This window comes from Sceloporus undulatus, chromosome 1, assembly GCF_019175285.1.
Source record: "Sceloporus undulatus isolate JIND9_A2432 ecotype Alabama chromosome 1, SceUnd_v1.1, whole genome shotgun sequence".
Taxonomy (NCBI): Eukaryota; Metazoa; Chordata; class Lepidosauria; order Squamata; family Phrynosomatidae; genus Sceloporus; species Sceloporus undulatus.
Genome location: NC_056522.1, coordinates 65310973 through 65336925, shown reverse-complemented (window position 1 = coordinate 65336925; position 25953 = coordinate 65310973). Strand labels below are relative to the sequence as shown.

Sequence of the window (25953 nt, the reverse complement as noted above, 5' to 3'; positions counted from 1 at the left end):
AATAATAATAATAATAATAATAATAATAATAATAATAATAATAATAATAATTTCTAAAACAAATGCAACATTTTTCTTGAATGGTGACTTGAGGTAAGAAAATATAAATGTGAAATGTAATGAATCCAATTAGTTTATATTTTGTTAATTATTCCACTCATTCCCACACTTTTGCTCTCAGTCTCTTGCTCTTTAAAGGAAAACGTTCTGATTTTCTTTTTTTTTCCAGGAAAAGACAGAAGATATGGACATGTTGCCTGCCTATGCTACAGCTGCCATTAAAATGATAATTAGAAACAATTTCAGTAGGGTCTGAAAGTGAAAGTAGTGGTTGGTGGCTTCTTACTCAGATAACACTGGAGGGAAATCAGTTAACCGTAAGGCTCACTTGCAAGGTTATAAACTTACCACACTGCGTGTGAATTTCTCAAAAGACGTTCGGCGGTCCAATGTGTTTCCCAACTTAAAGTGAAAGAAAAGAAATAAAGAAAAAGGAAACCAAACCAAAGAAGCCGAAAAGAAAAGGGCAGAAAAATAAAGTAACAAGGAAGTGATGGATTGGTATAACACAAAATTCATGTACAAATCACAAAGCAAAAGACAAGCATGAAAAAAGATGCATATGCTCACAGAATGATAATGAGAAAGATTTTGCATTTTCCCCTCTTGATCCAAGAAGAGCAATCTGCACATAAACAGGCTTATAGGACCAGGTTGCCCTTTCGAATATAGCCTTGCACATGCAGAAAAGTACTGCATGATTAAAAAAAAAACAAAAAAAAAACCAACACTCAAGGATGTACCCTTATTGCTCCAGCACAATTCATGTGCCACAGTGCCGAGGAACATGCTAATGCATGTGAGATTTGCTGGATCAAGGTATTTGTCTAGTAATATGTAGAGCAGATTGGTATGACAGCAAACAAAATGTGAAATTGAAGCAAAACAATGAAATGCTGATATTCTGCAGAACATCCTCCAAATTGGAGATTGTTTGGTTTGTTCCATCCCATCTGAATGGTAGTTTGGTGTTAGGCTACACTATGAGTGTATGAGTTATTAACTATTAAGGGACCAGACTACAGTGGATGTTAAATGTGTCACAGCAAATTATGTATCCTTAAACATATATGCAAGATCCACTTGTGTATAAGAAGATTGTTTTCTAAGAGATATAGGGAACATAATCTGTTAACATCACAAGAATCACATGGTCAAAAGGGATCTGATTTTCCAGAGCACTGAAGATCCAGTGAGTGCCAATGGCCGCACCACTGATTTCTATAATAGCTTTTTGATACTGATAATTTTATTTTCACTGTCTTGCCCAATAATTACAAATACTTAGATTTCCTTTCACATGACCACTCCACACTGTTGATATTTTAAGGCCAATTCCATCATATGCTGGGGCAGTGGGTACTGCTGGGACAGAGAGGGCACACAATGTTTTATGTGCTCTGTTTTACAGGTTTTCTTATCAGTTATGTTTCTGTTTTATCCTCCTTTGATTTATTCTTGTTTATAGATTTACAGTTTTATTTCTTTCTAGTGCACTGACAATATGGACTACTAAGTCAGAGAAAAGAAATAAATAGGAATGTGTGAATAGATGAAATAGCCATTTCTCAGTCAAACTATTAAAGAATTCTCACTAGAATGTTTTATGCCTCATATAATTCATTCTAATCTCTGTCCAGTTTCTTCTACCTTGAAGACTAAGGAAAGTAATTATTTCCATTTCTCCAATTTCACCTTTTATTCAATGGATCTACAGTACTTTAGTTGGGACTAGCAATTGGATTGAATACATATCATTACATAAAACAGACTATAAATAATGACAATAAATATCATAAATAATGACTATTCTGAAAGACTATTTATAGAAATGTTTGAAATATTAATATTATATTTTTGTGATTTAGTCTTTTGACTCATAGAAGAACTGTATAGCCAAAATGGGATTGTTTAGTTCTGCTAATTCAGTCATGCAATTTGCAAAATAAATATATGCATAGGTCACTCTAGTATTTGATGATGATCAAAACTGAAGTAACCTTTCCCCCTACTAAAGGTGCAGTTGAATTCCACAAGAAGAGAAAGTAGCCAATATGGTAAGAAAGAAACTACCAGTAAAAGAGTGGAAATACAAAGAGAAAATGGACCAGTACCTTCTTCTTGGCCTGAAGTAGTTCCTGGTAGGCACTGGATCGTAGAAAACGTGGATAGGAGTCACTTTTCATCAGTTTGTAGATATGCTCCTAAAACATTTTTGAAAAAAAAAAATATTTAAAGAATATATGAAATTGTAAAAACAAATAAAATTTTGGAAACTAGATAAGATTTCAGTTGGATGCAAACAAGTGAAACTGTGCATATACTGTACTGATACACAGTTAATGTTTGTGGAAGGTTAAAAGTTTGTTTCTTGAAAAACTATGCTCAAGATACCTGGTGAAAACATCTGCATTCTGTATGATACCAGCTGAGTTTGCAATCAAATTCTTCAAAGTGATACAAATGAGATACCCCATAGTTCTGTACCATAGTAGCCTATGGGAATGGTTTCACCAACCTAGCTAATAAATGGGCAAAAAGATATAGTAAAGAGATTTGAAGGGCAGGAAATTGAATTTGTATGTACCTTGCTTTTACTAGATTCTCCTATACGTGTTGTGTTGCAGGAAACAAGTACTTGCTATTTGTACTTAAGCTCTGAATTGACTGTTTAAGGGGAATATATAGGTGTGAGTTTGGAGCTTTATTGCACAGGCCCTGGGGAATGGGCCCGGCACGGAATGGAAGAGGGCAGGAAGGGAAGGGAATGGGGATATCACCCATTTTACTGCACAGGAGAACGCCGCCGATGCCACCAGAAGTCACCAATCTGTTCCCCAACTATCCCACAGGAGGCAATTTTCAAGAACGATTCTGAACAGTGCATGAAAATCGCCTCCTGTGGGATGGTTAGGGAACGGATTGGTGACTTCCGACGTCATTGGCGGAGTTCTCTCATGCAGTTAAATGGGTAATACCCCCATTCTGTTCCCTTCCCACCCCCTTCTGTTCCATGCCGGGCCTGTTCCCCAGGGCCTGTGAAATAAGCTCCTCTGTTACAAGACACTGTCACTGTGGTGGATCACAGCTGGGCTCAGCCAAAGGAATGATAATAGCTCAGGATGGTTGGTTGATGCTTCCTCCACGGAAACCAATACCTGTAGTTGAAAGTGATACAGCAATTTCTCTCTTTAATTTGAGAACCATTCTCTTCTGCTGTGTGACTGCAGTGACTGCAGTTTTGAGAACAGAGAGACAAAGAATGAGTCACACAGAGATAGAAGTGAGTTGTGAACAGAAACCAAGGAGTTGGGTGAGTTCAGAGGTGGAGCACCAGATCTACTCCGTGGTAAGCATATTCATGCTATCAAAGCTTGGAAAAGTTATTTTTGGAATTATAAGAGTGATTGCCAGCCTAGTCTGTATTACTGTTCTGTCTAAAGTTTTACTACTGTGGTTGGAAAGAGAGCAATGCAAGTATTTGTGCAACCATATTAAAATGGTTTGTCTCTCATCTACCATGAAGGAGATCCGGCATCCAGCTAGGATTCAAAAAAGGCAGGCAAGAGTGCAAGTCTAGCTGTGTGCCATTGCTAAATCCACTGGTCTTCCTTTTGAAAAATTGATTTCAAAATTAAAATTCACATGGGAGTTACAAATTCATTAAACGGATAATTCATTTACCAAAATATAGAAGTACTCCCTACCTTCAGAGAATTGGTTCTTACTACTATTTTCTGGCTTTCATTTCTTTCTCTTCATCTTGGCCTCTCCTACTAAATATAATTTATTTAAACCTGTCTACACTTCTACTACAGAAACACTTCAATTATCTGAACTAATAGAATAGATTGACTGTTGTCTTCAATCCCATTAGCATTTTATAAGTAGTTGAATTTTAGATTTTGATTTACCCTTACCAATACTATACTTACAATACTATGCTAATTATTCAATATATCATTTGATATCTGACAGTTCAATTATTTTACATATTTCCATTCTATGACCATCAAAGCTTATATCTTTTAACTAATAATTAATAAGTTTTACATCCAGAAATCTATATTTCCCCCCATTTTGATTTATGTAGTTTATTAACGGTTCCCATTCTTGAGTGAACACCAACGCCACTGGTCTTCCAAAGGTTCTATCCAGTATCAGTAACACCTCTGTTTCACATGCATCTTTTGGTAAATTTGTGGTGCAAGCTAACCATGCATTAGGTAACCCATCTTAATCACAAAAGTCATGGGTGACGTCTTAGATCGAGGACCAAACATATCCTTGGCTTATGGACTGTTGCCTACCTCACAGTTCTTTATCCAACTGGGAAAGGGACAGATGTAGCAAGTATCCCAGACCTGTGCTGTGGAGGGATGTAAAGACCTGAGCTTCAGCCCACCTTCCCCTCAGATATCACTACTGTTGATCATTAGTCCATACCCATCTCTAGTATCTCTCCTTGGTCAGAAAGTATCCTGAGTCCAAGCCAAAAGCTGAACTGTTCTCTATTCTCTATTCTCCTTCTACTGTGCCATGCCATATCATAAATATGGATTTCTTTGTTTTGCCTACATTTCTTACAAAAGGTAGAATATTTCTTTTGATCACTGAGAGCAGAAGGTTTATCCCTTGACACCTGCCCCAGGTACAGGTACAACTTGGGCAAAGCCACTACCCTGTACAGTTACAAGGCTAATGATTAAGCTTCATTCCTAACAGGGTGGTTGTCATAACTGTGAGGAAAGGATAAACCTGGCCTCACATATTGAAATCTAATGATCAGCAGGTTTGGGGCTGATCTCCCTATTAATCTGAGGAAATAAATTAATTTTAGAGGAACTTATTCAGAAGTGATTTGAATAAATTAATAGACTTGCCTTTTGTGAAACAGGTGTTCAGCTTTCTACTGAAAACTGTAGGATAAAAAAGGTCTCTCTCTCTCTCGGTAATAGCTTACTCCCTAACTTGACCATGTATTGAGCTTCTTTATCAAGTTTTGCCATCTATGATATGAAGTCTTGCAAGAAGATTGCAAGTGGGATGGAGGAATGATTCTCCAGTAAGTGTATCAAGCCCACTGATATCTATATTGGTACCATGCCTTCACCTACTGAGTTTCTCAAAGATCACTGCTCAAAACAACATATGTAGTAAAAAGCTAATTCTAACAAGTTTATTTATATTTATTTAACTGGATGTTTCTAATTATAATCTCACTGGATGGCGTTTGGGAAAGGGAGGATATATCCCCCCGCCCCCGATTAAAGTACTGAACAATGGAATAATGTAAGAAGGTAGTTTTAGCTCAACTAAACAAAAAGAAAAATCTAGATTTTAAAAAATGGAATGTCTGGTATATAACACTTTTGCAACCCTAAGAGTGGATGGCAGTTAGGCAGAAACAGCTTCTTTGTGAGGTTAACAGAAAAAAGAATATTTTTCAGTCTGACTTCAGAATGACCTTGAACAAACTGATTAGAATGTATTACTTCTGTAGAGCATCCCTCTTCTCTCTATGAACATTGAATTCCATTAATGATGACTAGAAAAATCAACATACAACTAAAGCAAATAGTCCTGCTTGGATTTAAAAGCTCTAATGCTTGTGGGAGGAAAAGATGAAAAAACAACCAGGTGTCCTGTAAAGTTACAAGTTACAAAAAGATGAAAATAGTAACACTAAAGGATCAAGGAAGTAGTACACAAAAGTTTAGAGAAAGGCTATGGAAAATGTGGAAATGATGGGAGGGTGGGGGTGGAATAGCTTTTCTCTCACACATTTTTCCAGGTGTGTGTGTGTGTGTGTGTGTGTGTGTGTAAAACTGATTGAATTCTGCAAACCTGAGCATCACCAAATGTGTGTCTTCCTGGTTCCTTCACATTCTGTGTAGTTTTATCATAACTTTTTGAATCTACATTAATGGCACTCGGTGCTCCAGGAGCAAGAAATTCTTGCCAGATCTCCTGTACTCTGGCAGGAACTTCCCGCATAGGCCTCTTCTTCAAATCTTCTACTGCTAACCAGAACCTGTATACGGAAACATACAAATATTAGTTATGGCACTGGATTTCAGAACCATCAGCCTCAGCAAAATATCATTTTGTTTTTGTTTTATCTTTTAAGATATGCTGTTAAAAAATATTTTCACAATCAGTAGAAAATTTAGATCTTTTGTCAAATACTTTTCCCTCCTACAAAACCATTCCCTATTCCCGAGGAAATATTTTGCAAGTCTTCTGGAGTTTCACAGGCATTCTGTTATTAAATGCACTATTGGCCATTAGAATTCAATACAGATATTTCTGATTATCCTTATAGATAATCATACAATTTAAATGTTCTGGATTGTTTTGGTATGCTGTAGTGTTATTCACTATAAGAAATCTCCCTTCTGTGTCAGCAACCAAAGAATTGCTGACATGAACCTGTGGTACTCCACACATGTTCCTATGTCCACTTGCTAATCCATCTGCAGTGCCTCTTTGCACATCAAATGCTGTTCTACATGTCATCAAGACTGGTACCTGAAACAGGCCAAATAAAGTTACTTCTGGCTGCTTTGGGGGCATGGTGTTTAGATGGCACTTGCCCTCAAAGTGGCTGGAACGTACAAGAGCCAGTGGCCCAGTTTGGGAGAGGGGGGCCATGCAGTTGCCACAGTCCTGGGCCAATTAAGGCTGGAGGAACCAGAGGCTACTTCTTCCAGGCCATCTGCTCCAGCCCTGTGAAATCTGGACAGAAGGATGAGGGAGAGAGGAGATTGAAAGCCTTGGTGCATAAATGGAATACTCTGTTTTAGTTTTGGAGACTGCTGATCCATGAATTTTAAACCTTCCTAGAAAATTCCTTAAGTTGTTGTTTCATGCATTTTTTGAAACAGACTCCAGAAAATTAAAATGATGAAGACTCTAATGTATTGAAGAATTTGTCATTATTCTCCTGTGTAGATGTTGTTTTTCAGCTAAGGGATTTAGCTATTAAGTTCCTTTTAAACCAAGCTATGCTGTCTTTGTGGCATACTGAGGAAAAGAAATCTTACAAAATAATTTTTCATGAAAATTTCTCCTTTTTAGCAATTTGTTGTCTCAAATGTCATCAGACCACAGGAACTGACACACATGATTGTGCAATTCCAGAACTGCAACAGGATAATTTGCCACAATAACTAGTTTGATTTGGAGATTACTGACTGGTGTTCCCAGTCAATGGCAAGGTGTGGGCTACCCACTATGGAAAGACAAGGCAGAAGCAAGAGGGAGATGGCATCATGTGACAGGTATCATCAAAGGTGCTATTATTGAACTTTTTTTGGTAGTTTAAAAGTCACATGTAATAAAGTCCTACGTCTGATAATGCCACCCCCCAATAAGTCCTTACTTCTTCAGTCAGACAGCACCTCAAATAAAAGGTTTCTAAAATGCTGAAGATCGGGGCACTAGGAAATGACATCTACAGTACTCCTCCAGTAATGGGTTGCATTGGGAAGAGGCAGCTAGAGAGACCTCCCTGGATTCTACCACAACTGCTTCTCTGGGTTTGCTCCAGATCAGGAAAGTGATGCAGACATCATTTTCAGCACTCAGATCTGTAGTTCCCCAGAAACCCATCAGCTACAATGCTGCTTAGCTGAAAGGGTAAGTATATGTTCAGTTATTAACAGCTGTAAACATGAATCGCTAAAGTTATAAGACTATAAGTCTGGCTTGCAATCTTGTAACTGCTGAAGAGGTTACCTGTCCTTATGACTAACAGGATTATTATTTCAGTATGATCACTGGTCAAATAATCTGGGCAGTTTCACAGGGAGGCTGATAGAGCCACTTTTAGAAAGATTGTTTCTGCTTCTTTGCCTGTAAATAAGTCAAATCAAGAAGCAAGACAACAATTGGGGTTATATAGGGTATTTATTTATTTAGGCTGGCAGTTGTTAACTAGAAGACTTTTTCTTCAATTGCCCCCAAATTGTGGAATGGCCTGTCAGAAGATATTTGACAGAGCAATGGAATAATACTAACAAAATTCCTTGTATACATGCAAAAGCATATTACAAGCTTGGATATAAATCGCAAAAACCCTATCTTTTATTAGTATCATGTGATAATACAATATAACCAATTGCTGTTCAAAATTCTTCAAAAAGTGATCCACATATGCAGTTGTCATGGGAAGTGTGGAAGGAATTCTGGACAGTTTTCAATGCAAACAGCAATTATCTTCTTAGTTTTTTGTGGGTTTTTCAAGCTATGTGGCCATGTTCTAGAAGATTTTCATGCAAACAACTATCAGGTCAGAATGCACAGGGAAGCCACTGGAATCCACAAACACTTGGACAACTGCAACAGGAAAGAGGTAACCCTTAAAGTGAACAAAGTTTGGCTACCAGTCCGGAAAACAGCAAAATCAAGACTTAGCAAATGCAAATGAAAAACCTCAGCTCCCTGTGTCCATATTCTCTGGGCAGTCCCAATGTCAATGGATCAAAGAAAAGAAAATCTTACCTTAAATTCTCTGAACTAAATTCAGACTCCAGAAATTTGAGGAACTGCTCTCTTCCCACTGGATCTTTCAGGGCTTCATCCATGCTGAATCCCCATCTCCTTACTCTTTGCTGATTTGGCTCTTTACTGAAAAGGTGGGGGAAATGTTATACAGAGAATTAATACTGTACATATTTGTTGAAATGCTTTCATCATTTATGCATCAACCAAAATTATTACCCAAAATAATGTTGTTATATTAATATCAGATTAATTTAGAGATTACATTAAACATGACTTCTTTTATTTCTTTATAGGAAGATAATCACCACGAGTGAATCATAGAATCATAGAATCATAGAATCATAGAGTTGGAAGAGACCGCAAGGGCCATCCAGTCCAACCCCCTGCCATGCAGGAAATCCAGATCAAAGCATCGTCGACAGATGGCCATCCAGCCTCTGTTTGAAGACTGTTTGAGTGATGAATGTTTATTTCACTGTCTGATTTATTTTTGGAACTACAATACATGCAGTGTGAAGTGAGTGATCCTAAGGGTAACTAGAGTCGTAAGGACATACAAACTTATAAAGGTAAAGGATTTCCCTTTGACAAAATGTATCACTGTAGCCAACTGTAGGGGGCAGTGATCATCTCCATTACTAAGTCAAAGAGCCAGCGTTGTCTGAAGATGACTCCGGTGGTCATGTGGCCAGCATGACTGCACCAAACACTGTTACCTTCCCACCAAAGTGGCCCCTATTTATCTACTTGCATTTGCATGCTTTCAAATTCCCAGGTTCACAGAAGCTGGGACTAGTGAAAGGAGCTCACTGTCATGTGATGCTTGGGCCTCAAACTGCCAACCTTTCGATCTTACAATAGTCAGAATTGGCATCTTAACCACTAAGACACTACATCCATACAAACATATATATTCAAATTATTGCTCCATCTAGTTTGATATTTTCTGAGTTTATGGCTCAGAGATCAAGACGCTGACTCTGACAACTGCAAGATTAGCAGGTTAGCGATTTGAGACTCAAGTGCCCTGTGGTGGGGTGAGCCAACCTAGCAGTTCAAAAGCATGTAAAAGTGCAAGTAGATAAGTAGGTACCACTTTCATGCAGTTGTGCTGACCATGGAGTCATTTTTGACATGCTGGCTCCTTAGTAACAGAAATAAGCACTATCCCCTACAGTCAGCCACAAGTGAACAATCTTGTCAAGGGAAAATCTTTACCTTTTTATCCTGAGTTCTTCAGGGTTTCAAATGGAGGTGTTTCAATAATAGTTTGGAGTGATAGGCCAAACTTTAGACTTTCTGTAAATGAGGAAAATACCCTACCTCTGAGCTATGGAACCTCCCAGGACAATTTCATGAAATGTAAAAAAAATGTGGTAAAAACTTGGGATGTAAATCATATGGACATATTTTCTCATATGTGATAAGAAAGACCATTGTGACATGGCAAGATATCCTGCCCCCCTCCCCAATGTCAACCACCATGAGTTTACTTGTATCTGTGGAAAAAGCGCAAATACCAGTACCTTTTTCTTCATGAGTAGCAAAAGTAAAAAGCTGTATTTGCAGAAAAAAACTTATATTTTGATTCTCTCTCTCTCTCTCTCTCTCTCTCTCTCTCTATATATATATATATATATAGTCCCAAATAGTACAAATATTGCTACCTTTTGTTTAAAAAAAGTAAGAAAGAAAAATTAGTAAAAACTCTTGGAATCTTCTCCAGTGGAGAAAAAATCCCGAATCTTTTTGTTCTTGTGTGCAAAAATGAAATAACTGAATATTTGTTTCCCTAGCAAATACACACAGACTGGCATCTTATGGGTTAATTACAACCAAAGCACACACATTCAATCAATTGTTGAATAGTGAACTAACATGTAGGTAAGTCTCACTGATTCAATGGGTCTACTCTAGTGAGACTCACAACAGAATTTAGATAATATGCTCATTGCTCAAGACTGCTACTAACATTCTTCTGAATTTAAGAGTGATAGTTCACTATGGTCTTCACTAAGTTTCTTCTTGAAGAGTGCAGTAAGTAATTTCAGCACATTTCATCCTGTTGCAAGAAAGTCTTTGAAAACCACACAGTTTTGGAAGGCTATCTGCAATTCGTGACTTATTCTGTTTAAAATTTGCACATGAATGTTTTGCACAAAACCAGAATTTTCTATGTAGGAATTAATAATTCTGTGTTGAACTATTATTTTCCACGCAGAAAATGCTGTTTTCTGTACAAAACAACATGATTTTTGCACAGAATAAGTCTCAAATTATGAAAACTGTTGTCATGCCAGGACTATTTTTGTTAGGGTTTCTCAGCATTTAAAAATATTATGTTCTTGACCATTTTTTGGAATATTTTCAAATATTATTTCCACTCCTATAGTTCACTTAAGTGTCTAGGCTAAAGAACATGCTATTTTTAGGTGTCCCGGGTGCCTATACAATGTGACAAGTATAGGAAGAGGTTCCATGGAAGAGGCAATGTTTTCAGGCTTTACTTTTACCCATGATATCTCTTTCTCTCCAATTTGACCCATTTTCCGCTTCATTCTAAGGATTCTGAGCAATGCTACTGTTAGTACCTAATCCAGGATTGTCCTGTATCCTAATCCCAAGGATAACTAGAGTCATCAAGACATACAAACATATAACGGTAAAGGTTTCCCCTTGACATGAATTCTCATCGTAACCGACTGTAGGGGGCGGTGCTCATCTCTGTTACTAAGTCAAAGAGCTGGGTATAGAATCATAGAATCATAGAATCATAGAATCGTAGAGTTGGAAGAGACCACTAGGGCCATCCAGTCCAACCCCCTGCCATGCAGGAAATCCAAATCAAAGCATCCCTGACAGATGGCCATCCAGCCTCTGTTTAAAGACCTCCAAGGAAGGAGAAGAGGATATCAGACACATCAGCTCAACAAAGGAGGCATTCTGCCAACAAAGTGGCCAACACTTTACTTGATAGTGATAGGAAATTCAGTCCATGATGCTTGATTTCCACTTCATAGTGGTGGGGGAAGAGGAGACTTCAAATGTGATTGAATTTGAGTTTAACTTGGGGGGGGGGAGGGGACACCATTTCTCCAGCAATGTTTGCAAAGCGAATTTTCAAACTCATCTTAAGAAAAGATGTAGATCCAAAATCACATAAAACATACCTGGCTTCTGCTTCCCAAAAGGTAGTATCATCTGACAACCAAGGATTAGATGGATCAGGTGGCACCAGAAAGGGGTCATATTCCACATACTGCTCGGTGTAAGCTAATAGGCTAGAAAAACAAAATCATCTGATACTTTTTCACAACATGATTGTTACTATTACTGTTATGCCTTTGTTTTCATAAAGTAAGATCCAAACTGCACATGATGCTAAAAGAACAGATGCCAATCACATCACACTTGTTCACTACCTACCAACAAAAAAGGGCCTGAACAGATAGGTCAAAATAAAGCTGCTTTAGGTCACTTTGGGGGTATGCTGTTTAAATGTTGCATGCAACCTCAGAGGCTGAAAGCCACACCAAAGCCACACTCCAGGCCTAAGGACTGGAGCACAGCTTTGGCACAGCTTCTGGCCTCTTAAGATGTGTGTGTCATTTAAACCGCATACCTCCAAAGTGACCCGAAGCAGCTTTATTTTGGCCTGTCTGTACGGGCCCAGAGAAAACAGATAGTGGGCCAGCCTATCATGTCTTGTAATGTGACTTCCATACATGGATAGGTTTTACTCTCATTCTTTTAGTTGCTATAAGTGTCAACATCCTCCCACCACCACTGTCATGCACTCTAATTTGCTGCTGTGTGCCTTCAAGTCATTTCTGACTTACAGAAACCCTAAAATAACCCTAACATGGGGTTTTCTTGGCAAAATTTGTTCCTAAGAAGTCTGCCTTGCTGTTCTCAAAGGCTAACAGAATGTAAGTTGCCCAATGTCATCCAGTAGGTTTCCATAGCTGAGAAGGGATTTGTATCCTGGTCTGCTAGAGTCCCAGCACTCAAACCACTGCATGACACTGGCTCCTGCAATGAAACTTTTGATAGGGGGAAAAAATCCACTGGCACCAGTGGAATATTTTCCTGCTTGCAATTGCAGAGGAGCTGGTTCTCATGCATATTTCATTGCATACTGTGGCAGGAGATAAACAAAGCTCCTAGTTGATTGGCAGTGATATTTTAAGTGTGATCTGCAGTTACGTCAGTTACAGGGAACATATAAATCCTTTGTGAAGTCGAAGGCTTTCATGGTTGGCATCCATAGTTTTTTGTGGGTTTTTGGGGCTATGTGGCCATGTTCTAGAAGAGTTTCTTCCTGACGTTTCACCAGCATTTGTGGATGGCATCTTCAGAGAATGCTGAAGATGCCAGCCACAGATGCTGGTGAAACATCAGGAAGAAACTCTTCTAGAACATCGCTACATAGCCCAAAAAACCCACAAAAAAACTATATAAATCCTTTGTTGAAACACCTTCACTGACCATCATTGCCAGGCAGAATTCAAATTGCTTGTTATGACCTATGAAGCCCTGTATGACTCGGTCCAGAGAAGCCTTTAGGTAATTATATGAGCCTGCCCGAGTCTTAAAATGTTTGGGGGAGGGCAGTATTTGAAGGTTAATCACAATTAAGAGCAAATTCACATATGACTTTTTTGCACAGAAACTAGCACTTTCTGGCAAGAAACAGCATTTTCTTTATAAGAAATAGCATTTTCTGCATGGAAAACAATATTTCAAAGCAGAAATATTAATTCATGCATAGAAAATGCTGTTTCTGTGCAGAAAACGTTAGCTATACAAATAACCATATGTGAAATTTATCCAGAATCAGTCCAGCACACTAAACTGCATTATCCAGCACAATAAACAGCATGTTTTTTTTCTGTGTGGGAATTAATATTTCTGCACTGAAATATTTTTTTCTATGCCGAGAATTAAGGTTGTGGTTTTTTTCAAAACACCTGCATGTAAATGTTGCACAGAATAGGTCCAGAATCAGTCCAGGATTTTTCTTGTCAGGGTTTCTCAACATTTGAAGAAGATGTTTTTAAAAATATATATTTTTTAAAAATATGTTTTTCAACAATTTTAAAATATTCTTTTCATATCTATTACTGTGTCAATACAATTTGCAAATAATACATCTAAAGGTAATCATGATCTTCATTATTTTAAAAAAAATATATAGCAACATACGTACCTCTCTGCAACCTTTGACATTTTTAATCGATGTCTATCTAGCTGTACTTGCCAATATTTTATCTACAAAATGCAAAATCAGAAGACTGAGATAAGAAAATAATTGCTTAACATTTTTTGAAAAGATACTCTTAACTTTGGAATATGCAACATTTTATTTTGTCCAGTAAAAATTGGGAGCCTGCTTTTGAACTAGAGGCTAGGTAGTGTGACCTTGTTTGTAGGGCTACTACCAACCTACTGAAGATACAAAAAGATAAATAGAACCAGTTGCAGGTACATTTCAACCAAAATAAGTGTCTAAGAGCACACTCCAGAGGCATCAAAATCACAGGTAATGTGGCCATCAGATCCAAAAGGCTGTGGATTGTGCAGTATGATGACTCCATGCTTCATTTTCCCACTGAAATCAGTGAGGCTCACATGTGTTTACTCTTTGTTAAATTTCTGTGCAGAGCACCTCAGATAGTATCATTTTGTACTGAAAATGTATTAGTATGAGTTAAAGCAAATTAAGTGATTTAGAATCTCCCACATTGTTTCATCTGCTTAAACCTATCCCACTGAAATCACTGGGATGTTAAACTGCCTGGGTCGCAGTCCCAAGCACTGTCAACATTCCACAATACTGAAGTTAATGGAATACCTGTATAAATATTAAGAGATGAGGGAACTTTTCATATTACTCAATTATAGCACTATGGCTCCACTTTAATGACAATGACTGCTTTCTATGGAACCCATGGATTTGTAATTTGGTGAGGCATTTGCGCTCTCTGACTGAGCATTAAATGAAATCATAGCACTATAATTCTGTAGCATGGCGGGTGCACTGGACTAAGCCTTGAAAACATTCTGTGTGTAAAACACATCTTAATAATTTCAAGTGATCAAACCAATTAATCCCTTATAACAGTCCTATGAAGGAGAAATGTATTTATCCACATTGCAGCTGGAAAAATATTAATTTATTTGAGGCTAGTGAGGTAAACTCCCTACCTAGTGAGTTTCCAGATGAGGTAAATGTGGATCAGATACCTAGCCCATACTGATACTCCTGAATTACAATCCTTAATGTCACTACAGAGGGAGAAGGGGGCAACTCCACCACATTCTCCTTGGGAATAGTTTTGTAAAGCTTTTCATCCCTGTAGATCTTTTAAAAATTTCTCTGTCCACACATATGCACTCACATACTAGAGGGGGATTAGCTATACAAGCTCTAGGCTGGCATAGCTGAAGGACCTGAGTAATGTCCCTCTTAGGGCAATGGATTGCCCTGCTACATCCTGCTCCTAGAATGTACTGTTCTATAGAAGTATCACACTTGATATCTTGCTACCACTAACAATTGCTTTCTTTATGTAGAGCATCAGTCATGCACAACCAGGCCACTGGGCTCCTTCTGAACCCTCCTACATTCCCCCACCAGCCAGGAAGGGTATTTGTGGGGAGAGTCCACTATGTTCACTCTTATGCTACATAAAATATATTTGCAGCAAATGCCTGCAGCAAAAAGATAATCTGCTTTCTTTATAGTTTAGGCAGTCTAAACTATAAAGATTTATGTCCTAAATTCATTCTCAGTTTGAACATATAGTACATGGATTCACCACCATATTTGCCACTAATTTTGATGCAAGCCAAATTTGGATGCAAAGATTGTATGATTGTAAGTAATTAATAGTTGATTTCTATGGGGGAAAAGATCAGTTTTTCTGCAAAATAATGTTTCTTGATGGAATATAGGAGGGTGATGGCACTGGAATGATAGAGTTCCCAGATAGATCCTTCCCTCTCACTCCTCTGTGTGTTTCTTAAGCTCATGCTCTTCATCACAGGTTTCTCTCTGGAAAGATACTGTAAAAAGCAAGCTGGATGTGTCCCCAGGCTACATTTCTGTTAACTTGGATTCACATTAGATCCGAATCCCTTGTGATAGTCCTTAAAGAAATGCATTGTCTAAGATCGGATATTTGAATGTCCTTCTAGAGATCTTACTTAAAACAATGTGATGCATTATATCTGTATTCATTTTTAATATTTCAGATTACATTCATTGTTTAATTTTGATAGACAGTCAATCATTTCATCAATTAATCAATAAGGTAACTGTGGTCTCACAAACCTCATCATGCAATTCCTCTTCTGTAGGTGGTTTACTTTCTGGCACTGGTGTGTGTGTGGGACTATGACTTCGAATGTCATTCTGTAATCCATAGACAGACTGTACATCAATACAGAAAGAGAAATTAATTTGTTGACAATCTTTTCCTCTCTTTAGACACACTACTGTGCATATGATTGCATGGCTGCCTTGAGAACCTTTGGTGGAAAGCTGGCATACCAATTTAACACATATACAAGTATACTTATATAAGATGTTTATTTTATGAATTTCACAAGAGCCATCTCAATATTCTAAGAGGCTGTGCAGTCTACCCCTATGGGGTGGCATGTAGCCACTTCCAGACGCGCTGGATCGGGCCCATGGCAATCACAGCCCCGATTTGGCCTTTCCAGGGTGCAAAAAGGAGCTACAAAAAGCAGTTCCTTTTTGTGCCCTGGAAAGGGTGTAATATTTATTTATTTATTTATTTACGGTATTTATACCCTGTTCTTCAGCCCTAAAGGCTCTCAGAGCGACTTACAGATAGTTATTCAGATGGTTCCCTGCCCTCAGGCTTACAATCTAAAAAGACATGATACAAAAGGAGAAGGGAATGGGGAAGGGGATCAAGTCCAGTGGTTCTTCTTTAAGGCACTCCTTTGGCACAGTGTTGTGTAACTGCAGTGCCAGAGCAGTGCCATGATGCCACGTGCTGTATGGAGTGGTGCATGGTGTCATGCCATCATGGGGATGGAGTCAGGGTATGCGTCCTATGGACTCCACACCCCGACTCCACCTCCAGGCTGGCCTTAATGGCCAGTCTGCACAGCCCCTAAGTTACTATACAACTTAATTATTGCATTAAATTTCTGTAGCATATAACTGCCGCAAACCTCATCTATTGAGTTCTTGTAAGTGTTGATTGGTCTAAGGCAGGTGTGGGCAACTGCATAGGAGTCAGGAGCTAATCCCTCCCAAGATCTCAATGCAGGCTGAAGCTCCCCTGACACAGCAAACAAAAATACCTCTATTCTCCTCTGTAGTATTGCTAAAAAGGAGACAGAAAGTGATGCCACCTTTTAGAGAGGGACTGCAAAGAAAAAATGGAAGTCTATAGATGTAGTACAGGTCTCTGGGTTGCTCACTGGGGTGAGGTGGCAGTATTTTCATGTGTTTTCATGATTTGGGGCAGGAGGCTTCAGTATCCACAGATCTGGTGTCTAAGGGCTGCACTATGCTCACTCTCATTCTGCCAATGATAAAGAGAACTTTACCATGGATCTACAACTCTAGGACCTAGGCTACATCAGCACTGCAGAAATAATCCAGTGTGGCACCATTTTAACTAGCATGGGTTAATGATATGGAATTCTGGGAATTGTAATTTTGTGAGATATTTTGCCCTCTCTTTCAGAGAGCAGTGTCACAACTACAAATTGCAGACCTTTTGCTTCTTGTGGTGAATAACATGACAATCTTTTCAGTTCAAAAGCCAAGCAGACAGGCATTTTAATCTTACTTTGACAGTGTCTTACCTTGACACTCATAACAGGATAGCATGCTCTACTTTGGCCAAGCTTAACAGCCTCTGAACAGACTGCATATATTATACAATTATGTCTGCTCCTTGTCCTATTGCACGCTGCCTGATATTCGGGCTGGCCCTGTTTATACCACATCACTTTCTCTTATAGGAATGGAACAGTACACCATTTTAAAGATTAATTACATCATTTGTAAAGTTAAAGAAGTTTATTTGCTGTTAAGCTATGACCAAGACCTGACAGATCGTTATATTTCACACATGATCCCACCCCCATTTTTCATAGCATAAAACGTTCATAAGAAAATCCAAGTAATGAAAAAAGCCTTGCTATTGAATAAATCAAGGGTCAGGTGACACTTGCTTCCCTTTTAGAAATTGCTAATGACACTTCACCTTACAATGGCTTCTTTGCTATAAAGAACAGAAAAATGTTTACTATATATCATAATAATGAAGAGGGGGGAACTTATCATATACCTTTCTCGTTTTGTGAGGGTTTTTCATTCTAGAAGACTTTTTAATATCCACTTCAGTTGTATTTACACATCCAGGCTAAAAAAATAAAATAAAAAAGCATGTGATAGTTTCTCATACAATACATTCAGCTAATGAAGTTTGACTTCAGCCATCAGCATTGTTGCTTCTAGTCATCTTCTCCTCTTCCTCTGCAATTCCAGGAACACCTATTTAGGAGTAAGCTGCACTGAATATAGTGGGGTTTACTTCAATGTAAAAAAACGGCACAGTTACAGTACAAGTGGTCCTCAATCCAAAATCAAGCCATCTGTGATAATGATCATTTTTTAAAAAAAAATATGATGCCATAGCAAACTAACCCTTAACACAAAGGACAGTGGAATTGTTGGTGGAAGACATTGTAAACCAAAACTGCCTTAGTCAAACTTTTTGTCTGTAATAGAAGATCAGGTGGACAATATCTGCAGGTCCACAAGTTTGCTATCCCTTTGCTAAATTAACACTCAAGAAATCAATAATACAATATATAGTTTTCTCATAATTATTCTGCTCAGTAGTATAGAACATATAGTTTGCTTTGTGTGTATGACTGTATACTCATACTGGTAATGTAAAAAATAGTAGCAAATTTTCTTTTCCTTAACAATTCCATTGGGGGTGAAAAGTCAATTACTGTGAGATTCTTCATATTTCAGGATGTTTTGTGAAAGTTTCTTTTGCATAAAAATATGGCTTTTGCACAAAATCAATATTTTGTGCAGAAAACCATAGATTTTATGGGAAAGTACAAATATTTTTGTGAAAAATGTTGGATTTTTTATGCAAAAACTTTGCACAATTGGTTTGGAAGACAAAGATGTTGGGGGGGGGGGGGGGGGGGGGAAAAATATTTTTTTGAAAAGGAGGCCGGGAATGCGGGGGAAAAAACACATTGAAAATGTTTTAAAACTCTTATAACTTCATGTAGGGGGAGAAAAAAATTTGAAGTGATTCACTCTTGTGTGCACAAATTAAATAAGTAAAGATTTACACCCCCACATCCACATATCCATGTTTTAGACCTTATGGAGGGAAGTATCTAGCACCTTCTTAAGCAAAGTCTCAGTGCCAGCATGTGACAGTAAATGAGGAGGGAGAATTCTGAGCAGAACTACATTTTCCTGGCTAGTGAATGACCCAAACTTCTTCCATTTACTTTTCAGCACTGAGGGAGTAAGGACCAGACTTACACTGGGGGCTGGTGCTGTTTCTTCTTTCCTCCAAACATAGGAGGAGCTGGAATGAGGTTGTATGTATCCCTGGAGTGGTTCAATGGCTGAGGAGACAGAGATGTACCTGACCTGAACTCTGGAGGAAAGTGGTTGGCCAAGGGAGCAGTTTCAAGCACCTTCCCTAATTACACATCACTTACATGGTATATAATATCACCAATAGTGTAAAACAAATTGTAAGGGTTGTAGGTGCTAAGAGTCAAGCTTTTGTGTTAATCAGATCCTAAATCATCAGTATCCTCCCAGGTTTTGCTAGGTAATTTTTCTCACCGTGAAGGAAAATATAACTATTAATTCATCATTCTCAACTCCATCTAAAGGCATAAATGATCTGTTTTTCATATACGAGATATTAAATTCACATTTTCACTCACTTTTCTAAACTAGTCTTTCATGGGAAGATTTCCCTAAACTAATTTAGATACACTGTGGGAGAATGTCACATACTGGACATGTTTGTATTTTATGTTGGGCCCTCCTTTGGGATAATAATAAGTATTAAGATACAGTTAACACCAGCTGTGCTTTCTTGCACAATCCCTCTTTAAACACATCATCCTATTCTAGTTAACCATAAGCTTTTTATGTCTCTGTCTACCAGATGGCATTTTATAGCGCAATGGTTTGTTATTCACACTATGGAACTGCATCAATGTGCACTGATGCACGTCTCTGTGAGTTTGGTTGCTCACACGAGCATTCAAATAAAGATGGAGTCAATGATGTGAATGCATTTGGAACCCCTTTTTTTGGTAAGCAGTATTTTATCCTAGGTCTATTTGGAGCTATTCACATTGGTTAGTCACAGAACTGATGACGTGGATCCTTTTTTTAAAAAAAAAACCTCAGGGAAAACCCTGATATCAGTTATAAGTGGGGTTTTGGCACACACAACCCAACTTTTAATTGGATGTATTTGGGATGTGTGTGGACAACAGAGATTTAATCCAGATTCATCCTGGGTCATTTTCACAGTGTGAATACCCCCCCACACACACACACACACCCCATTTATTTCCTATGTAAATCAAATTAATGAGGAAAGAAGTCATATTCTATCGACCTACGGTTCTGATTGGAAAGAATTAATCCAATAGAATAAATAATTGCAGAGGGATTGCATTATAAGATCAGGATAACATAACTCAGGCCCTATATTCTATGGAAGCATTTGTCAGTGTTTTTGTGCTGTTGATCTACCTTTCTCACATAAATTTATGTTTTTATAAAAATATTTTTTGAAAAACAAAACCTAGACTGCCAGTAGCTTTCTTGGTTTCTAAGGTCTATCCTTGCTTTTCTCCTCAAGAACCTTTCAAATAAGGAGATAATATTTCAGATAGTAAAATCCATGATTTACTTATGGACTGTCAAAGGTCTGAATGACACACTTATAAAAGCAGCAGTGCCTCTTTATATATGATGGTAAAATGTCCATGTACTGCTCCCACATCTATATTATAAAGTGCAATATCCTAGATGACTCACACAAACTTCTGCCAAGTGAGGGGAGGGCTTTTACAAAGTGCATGGCTTATCCATGCAAAGCACCCTCACTTAGCTGTGTTAGACTTCCTGTTTTACCATATTTAAGCATTTAAGTCATGCATGCTCATTATGTTGATGGAGAGATTGCTTACCTACAACATGGAAAGGCTTTATGAGAGTCTAAGAAATTGTAAAAGTAGAATTCGTGTGCGTGGTATGTTTGTGTGTGTTTAAGATGGCTTTCATAACTCCTAATGACATTCTCAATTGGTGCTAGACATGGGTGACAGATAAAAGCTAAAGCAGACTGTTCTTGTTTTAAAACACCCCCTTTTTCCTAGTCCCTTTTACACAACTCAGTTATAGTGTTCCACTGCATCCTACAGGATTGCTATAGATTGCATAGGATGCTCTAGTATCTCAACAGACAATAAATCACAGGATTCCATAGGATGCATCCTATGGAATCCTGTGATTTATTGTTTGTTGAGGTACTAGAGCTCTCCAGCATTGGGAATCCTACATATCCCCATCCTTAAACTGCAAACCCCATATGACAGAACCATGGCAATTAATGTGGAATTATAATGCTGCAAATGTATGGAGTCAAAGTGCCCCTAGAAGCATTTGAACTCTTAATGTGACACTATTTACTGTTGGTGGAAGCTGATGTTTTTATTTATGATATACAGAGAAAAGATTTTTGACACACAGTCATTTACTTCACTGTTGTATAAGCTAACCAAGTTTAGAGGCCTTGGGATAGACTGTCTATCATGCTTTCAGATATTCATTTTCCTGCACTGTACTTTATTGGGAAAAACATTACTGTATTTTGAACAACCTCCTAGACTGGTACCATCTCCTTTGTCTTAACTGGCTTGCCTCTCTTGCAGTATAAACTGTAGGAAACAAATGTTGTGGATACATTTTAACCTAATATTTCATTATTACTAAAACAATAACAAAACTGTTAAATTAAATGTTGAGGATTTAAACTGATTTGACTTCTATTTCATGCTAAATTTGTCAGAGTATTTTTTATTTTATTTTTTGTGGTTGTTGTTAGCAATCTGATAGGACAAACATTTTGCTCCTGAGTTCTTTTTTTTTTTTTTTTTTTTTTTTTGTGATCAGATTTGTGTTCACCAATGTGACAACTCCCCTGTTTACTTTCTAATAGCAAGTTAAAACTTATTCCAAACAGGGAAGATCTTTTCCTGTTGTCATTCTTGAAAGAGTTTTGGCAGGTGCTCAGAGATTATGGCCCAAAACATACGGGCAGATGGAGGTGGCTTCCAGCCACTCTGGGAGGTGTCATTTACACGACGCATGTCCCCAGAGTGCCAAGGCCATCTAAGGCAGCCCTAAAGCTGCTCCAAAAGCAGGGGATCTTTTCCACTCCTATTTGGGGCTGTGAGAGGAGACGCCCTGGGGGCCGTGGCAAGTGCTCTCCACGGATCTGGGGCAATTGGTCTTCTTGCTCATCTGCTTTGCCCCTAAATGACAGTGCTGAAGATCATGAACTCTTTTACACAATTGTTAAACAGAAATCTATCTTAGTTTTTCAAGGTAGGACTGTTCTTTAAACCATTGATAAGTCTGGATTCTTTTTACCTTCATGATGTTAATGAACTGGTGATATTATTTCTTGAGAGTGTGGTTTACAGATGAGTCTTCATGGACATCTGATTTTAACTCAGAAATTGTATTATTCTGATTTTTTAAAAAAATAGACTTGAGTTTGAAGATACTAATAGAGTTCTTCCATTGGTGACTTCCTTCGTAAGCAGAAGATAGCTTCCCTGAGTGGAAGACATTGTTGGACCCAACTTTCTTCTAAATCCAACACATGACATCTGGGATGTTACATGACCAATTTCATTAAAAATTGTGGCCACTATACTGTGTAGCAAATTATTAGGAAACAGATTAGACACAACAATAGACAATATACTGTATACTGTATACTGATACAGCTGCCATCATTTCTAGGCCATTTGTAGGGAGTCAGTGATAATTTCTCATAGTAGTTTTTACATATGTACTAATTATGTTTTATCTGCAAACCTAAATACAGTAGTTTTTAAATCTAAAAGTATATATCATAGAGGCAGTTTATGGGGTATGCACCCCTCACACTTGATTCAGAATTGGATTTGTTTAATCAAGGTGTTCTCTTAAAAAGTCCAAAACAGTTCAGTTATTTATAAGCCTAGGAATGAGATCTTCCAGACTGGTAACAATCCCAGTGATCTCACGGGCTATCAATTGATCCAGGGCCTTCATGTCTCCTTCAGTTCCACACTCTAGAATTGCCTTGCCTGGGTGCTGTGAAGACAACTGTGGCACCAGATATCCCTCCATCTTTATGAAAAGGTGTGGCAGCAGCAGATAATAGTGGCAGTACCAGAAAGTAGCTCTCTCCCATCCCTGTTTTGTGGACCACTCCTTCAGCAGCAACCCAGGTGCTAGGGACCATGGGAAATGTAATATTACCAGAGCATCTGAATGTCCTCAGAGAATCACATTTCCCAAGATCCCTGGTGCATAGGTCACAGCCATCTCAAATTTGCTACCCGCCTCTTGCTGCTACCTGTGTTGCTGCCACTGTCACAACTACATAGTCAGAAATGGAAGGGGAAAGTGGCAAGAAAGGTGTAATTAAGTAGGCTGAGGATGAGAAGGAGAATTTCTCCACTTCAGATATGACTTGGAGAAGACCCAAGGGTTAGCAAGCCTGTATTACCAATAGCAATAGCAATAGCAGCTTCGTTTATATACCGCTTCATGCCACCTAAGCAGTATCTAAGTGGTTTATTAAGTGTCTAAGTGGTTTACTAAGTGGTTTACTAATTGCTCCCAACAACCTGGGTACTCATTTTAGCGACCTTAGAAGGATACAAGCCTGAGTCAAGCTTGAACTCTGGCTGGCATTGAACTCGCAACCTTATGGTTTGTGAGTAAGTGGCTGCAGTACAGGCATTTAACCACTGCACCACCAGGGCTCTACTCAACTTCATGTTGAATGTACAACTAATGTGACATTGTGTTGTCTAAAGTGATTCTAAGATTGCTTGATACCATACATTATGCATATTTCACTCTGACTTAGACAGAGGTTTCTTTCAAGAGAAGAACAGCTATTTCCATAGATACATTCATCTACAGCAGGAGTTCCCAACCTGTGCTCCAAGGAGCCCTTAGAAGTCTGCGTGCACTTCCTAGGTGCTCCATGGCCACTCCAGGAAAATGAAAGAAATAAAAATTGAATGAAATTAAAGAATAAGAATATATTCTTATATATACTCCCAAACACCATTAACATGTAAGACATAGAGTAGACCTCTAAGGGGCTCCACCATAGAAATAAGGGCTCCATGAGTCAAAAAGTTTGGGAACTCCTGATCTATAGGATCCAACTGTGTGGAAAACAAAATCAAATCCTGGATAGGTTGTTCTTGCCTCTGGGTGATGAAGATGTTGTGGAAGCTGGGCAAAGCTAGCCTTTGCTTCTACATATTTTTGCACATGCAGAAATGGACACAATGTCAGTGCTATTCTGACATCCCAGACTGTGAAAGAGACAAATATCCACCCTGGGAGGTCAGAGGAGTACTGGCATTTGTCAATGAGAAAGAGCAAGAGGCAATCATTTTGCTAATGCAAATACAAATTGGTGTAATAAGAGGAATTGAATACTAATCATGTCCAGCAACATTTTGATGACAATTATCAAGCCTTTGCTTCATACCACACAGAACAACTCATTTGAGTTCATCTTCATCTTCCTAGCATTTCACAATTGTGATTTCATTTATTTTCACAAAAAAACGTGAATCAGATTAGTGACAAGGACGTTGCAAAATCACTTAGGTTTAAACTTGATTTTTGTAACCTTTGAAAGATACACTTGATTTATATCAATCATTTAAGGGGGAGGACTTTTAGAGGTTGTATCTATAGCTTTAGATAACTCTAGATATCTCATACAGTGCAGAATATTTCTTTGGTCTCCTTCCTGAATCTTTTGACTTTTCCCCATCTCAGAAAAAGAAGCTGTGTTCTGATGCTGTCATAGAGCTTGTCTACATGGACAACTTTCCCCAAATTTCCCCTAGGCTCATTGTATCCTATTTACATGATTCAGAGGCAAAATCCTGAATTGGGTACAAACTGTCTTCATGACACCCAGTTCAAAGCTTCCCCCCCCCTCTTTTTGCTGCAGGTTTTCAGCTCTCTTTGTAGCGATGGTGGCGGCTCTCTTCACTCACAGTCTGTGTGACTTGTCCCTGTGGACACAAGTCTCTCTGAGGTCAGAACAAGGTGGCCACCATCAATAATATTGCTGGGTGCCTCGTTGTGTCCTCAGCAGCAACACTGGGTGACAAACAGGAACTGCATGAGAAAGCAGCCGCCCATCGTTCGCTGTGAGAGCCAAAAACCTGCAGCAAAAGAGAGCAGAAAAGAGGAATTTGAGGGGAAGTTGGGAGACACCCAGTCTATTCTGACAGTGAAGACAAGCTGATACGCTCCACTCATCTTCTGTAGCAGTGTCCTGCCTAACATAATTTTCCTAATGAACCCAACTGAATTCATCCCTGTTTCCTAAAAATCTGGTATATGTTTTAAATGAAAATCTCATTCATTAAATCTCTTATTTTCTCCCTCGTTAGAAACTTTAAAAACCAAAATTTTCAATAACAGAGAGACTTTGTTGGGGGGTGGGGAATTAAAATCAGAGGAATTACACTTTGACTAACTCAGACATTTAATATTATATCTGTATAAATCGGTCTATGTAAAAAAAAAGCAAAAGGCGTCCTCTAGACGCCTGTCTGGAGTCAGTAATGGGCTGGATGAGGGAAAACAGACTCAGTTTGAATCCAGAGAAAATGGAAGTACTCATGATAGGTTCCCCTGGCCCGGGGATGGAGATTTGTCCACCTGTACTGAATGGGGTCACGCTTCCCCTGAAGGACTCAGTTCGCAGTCTGGGGATGCTTCTGGACTCGTCGCTCCACCTTACATCTCAGGTGGATGTGACAGTCAGGAGCACTTGTTATCAGCTTCGGCTGATACGCCAGCTGCAACCCTTCCTGGGCCGGGGGGACCTTGAAATGGTGGTACATGCTCTGGTAACCTCTCGGTTGGATTTCTGTAATGCGCTCTACATGGGGCAACCCTTGTACCAAACTCAGAAGCTTCAATTAGTGCAGAATATGGCAGCTAGGTTAGTCACTGGATGCTCCAGGACTAGCCACATAACACCTATTTTGCAAGAT

General features: G+C 38.6%; 1 protein-coding gene across 3 annotated transcripts in view; it reads right to left on the bottom strand.

The window, feature by feature from the left end:
- The window catches only part of RGS7 (regulator of G protein signaling 7), a 237743-nt gene that overhangs the window by 4691 nt on the left and 207099 nt on the right, over positions 1-25953 (bottom strand). For 2 of the 3 annotated variants that reach the window (XM_042480240.1, XM_042480249.1), the window contains exons 10-16: positions 17910-17984; positions 15905-16003; positions 13778-13839; positions 11739-11849; positions 8566-8691; positions 5908-6094; positions 2175-2264 (exon numbers count right to left, since the gene is read on the bottom strand). In XM_042480240.1, the coding sequence (XP_042336174.1) occupies positions 2175-2264; positions 5908-6094; positions 8566-8691; positions 11739-11849; positions 13778-13839; positions 15905-16003; positions 17910-17984 (750 nt within the window). Of the gene's footprint in view, positions 1-408; positions 463-2174; positions 2265-5907; positions 6095-8565; positions 8692-11738; positions 11850-13777; positions 13840-15904; positions 16004-17909; positions 17985-25953 lie in introns of all 3 variants that reach the window. The other variant, XM_042480230.1, reaches the window with a different exon arrangement.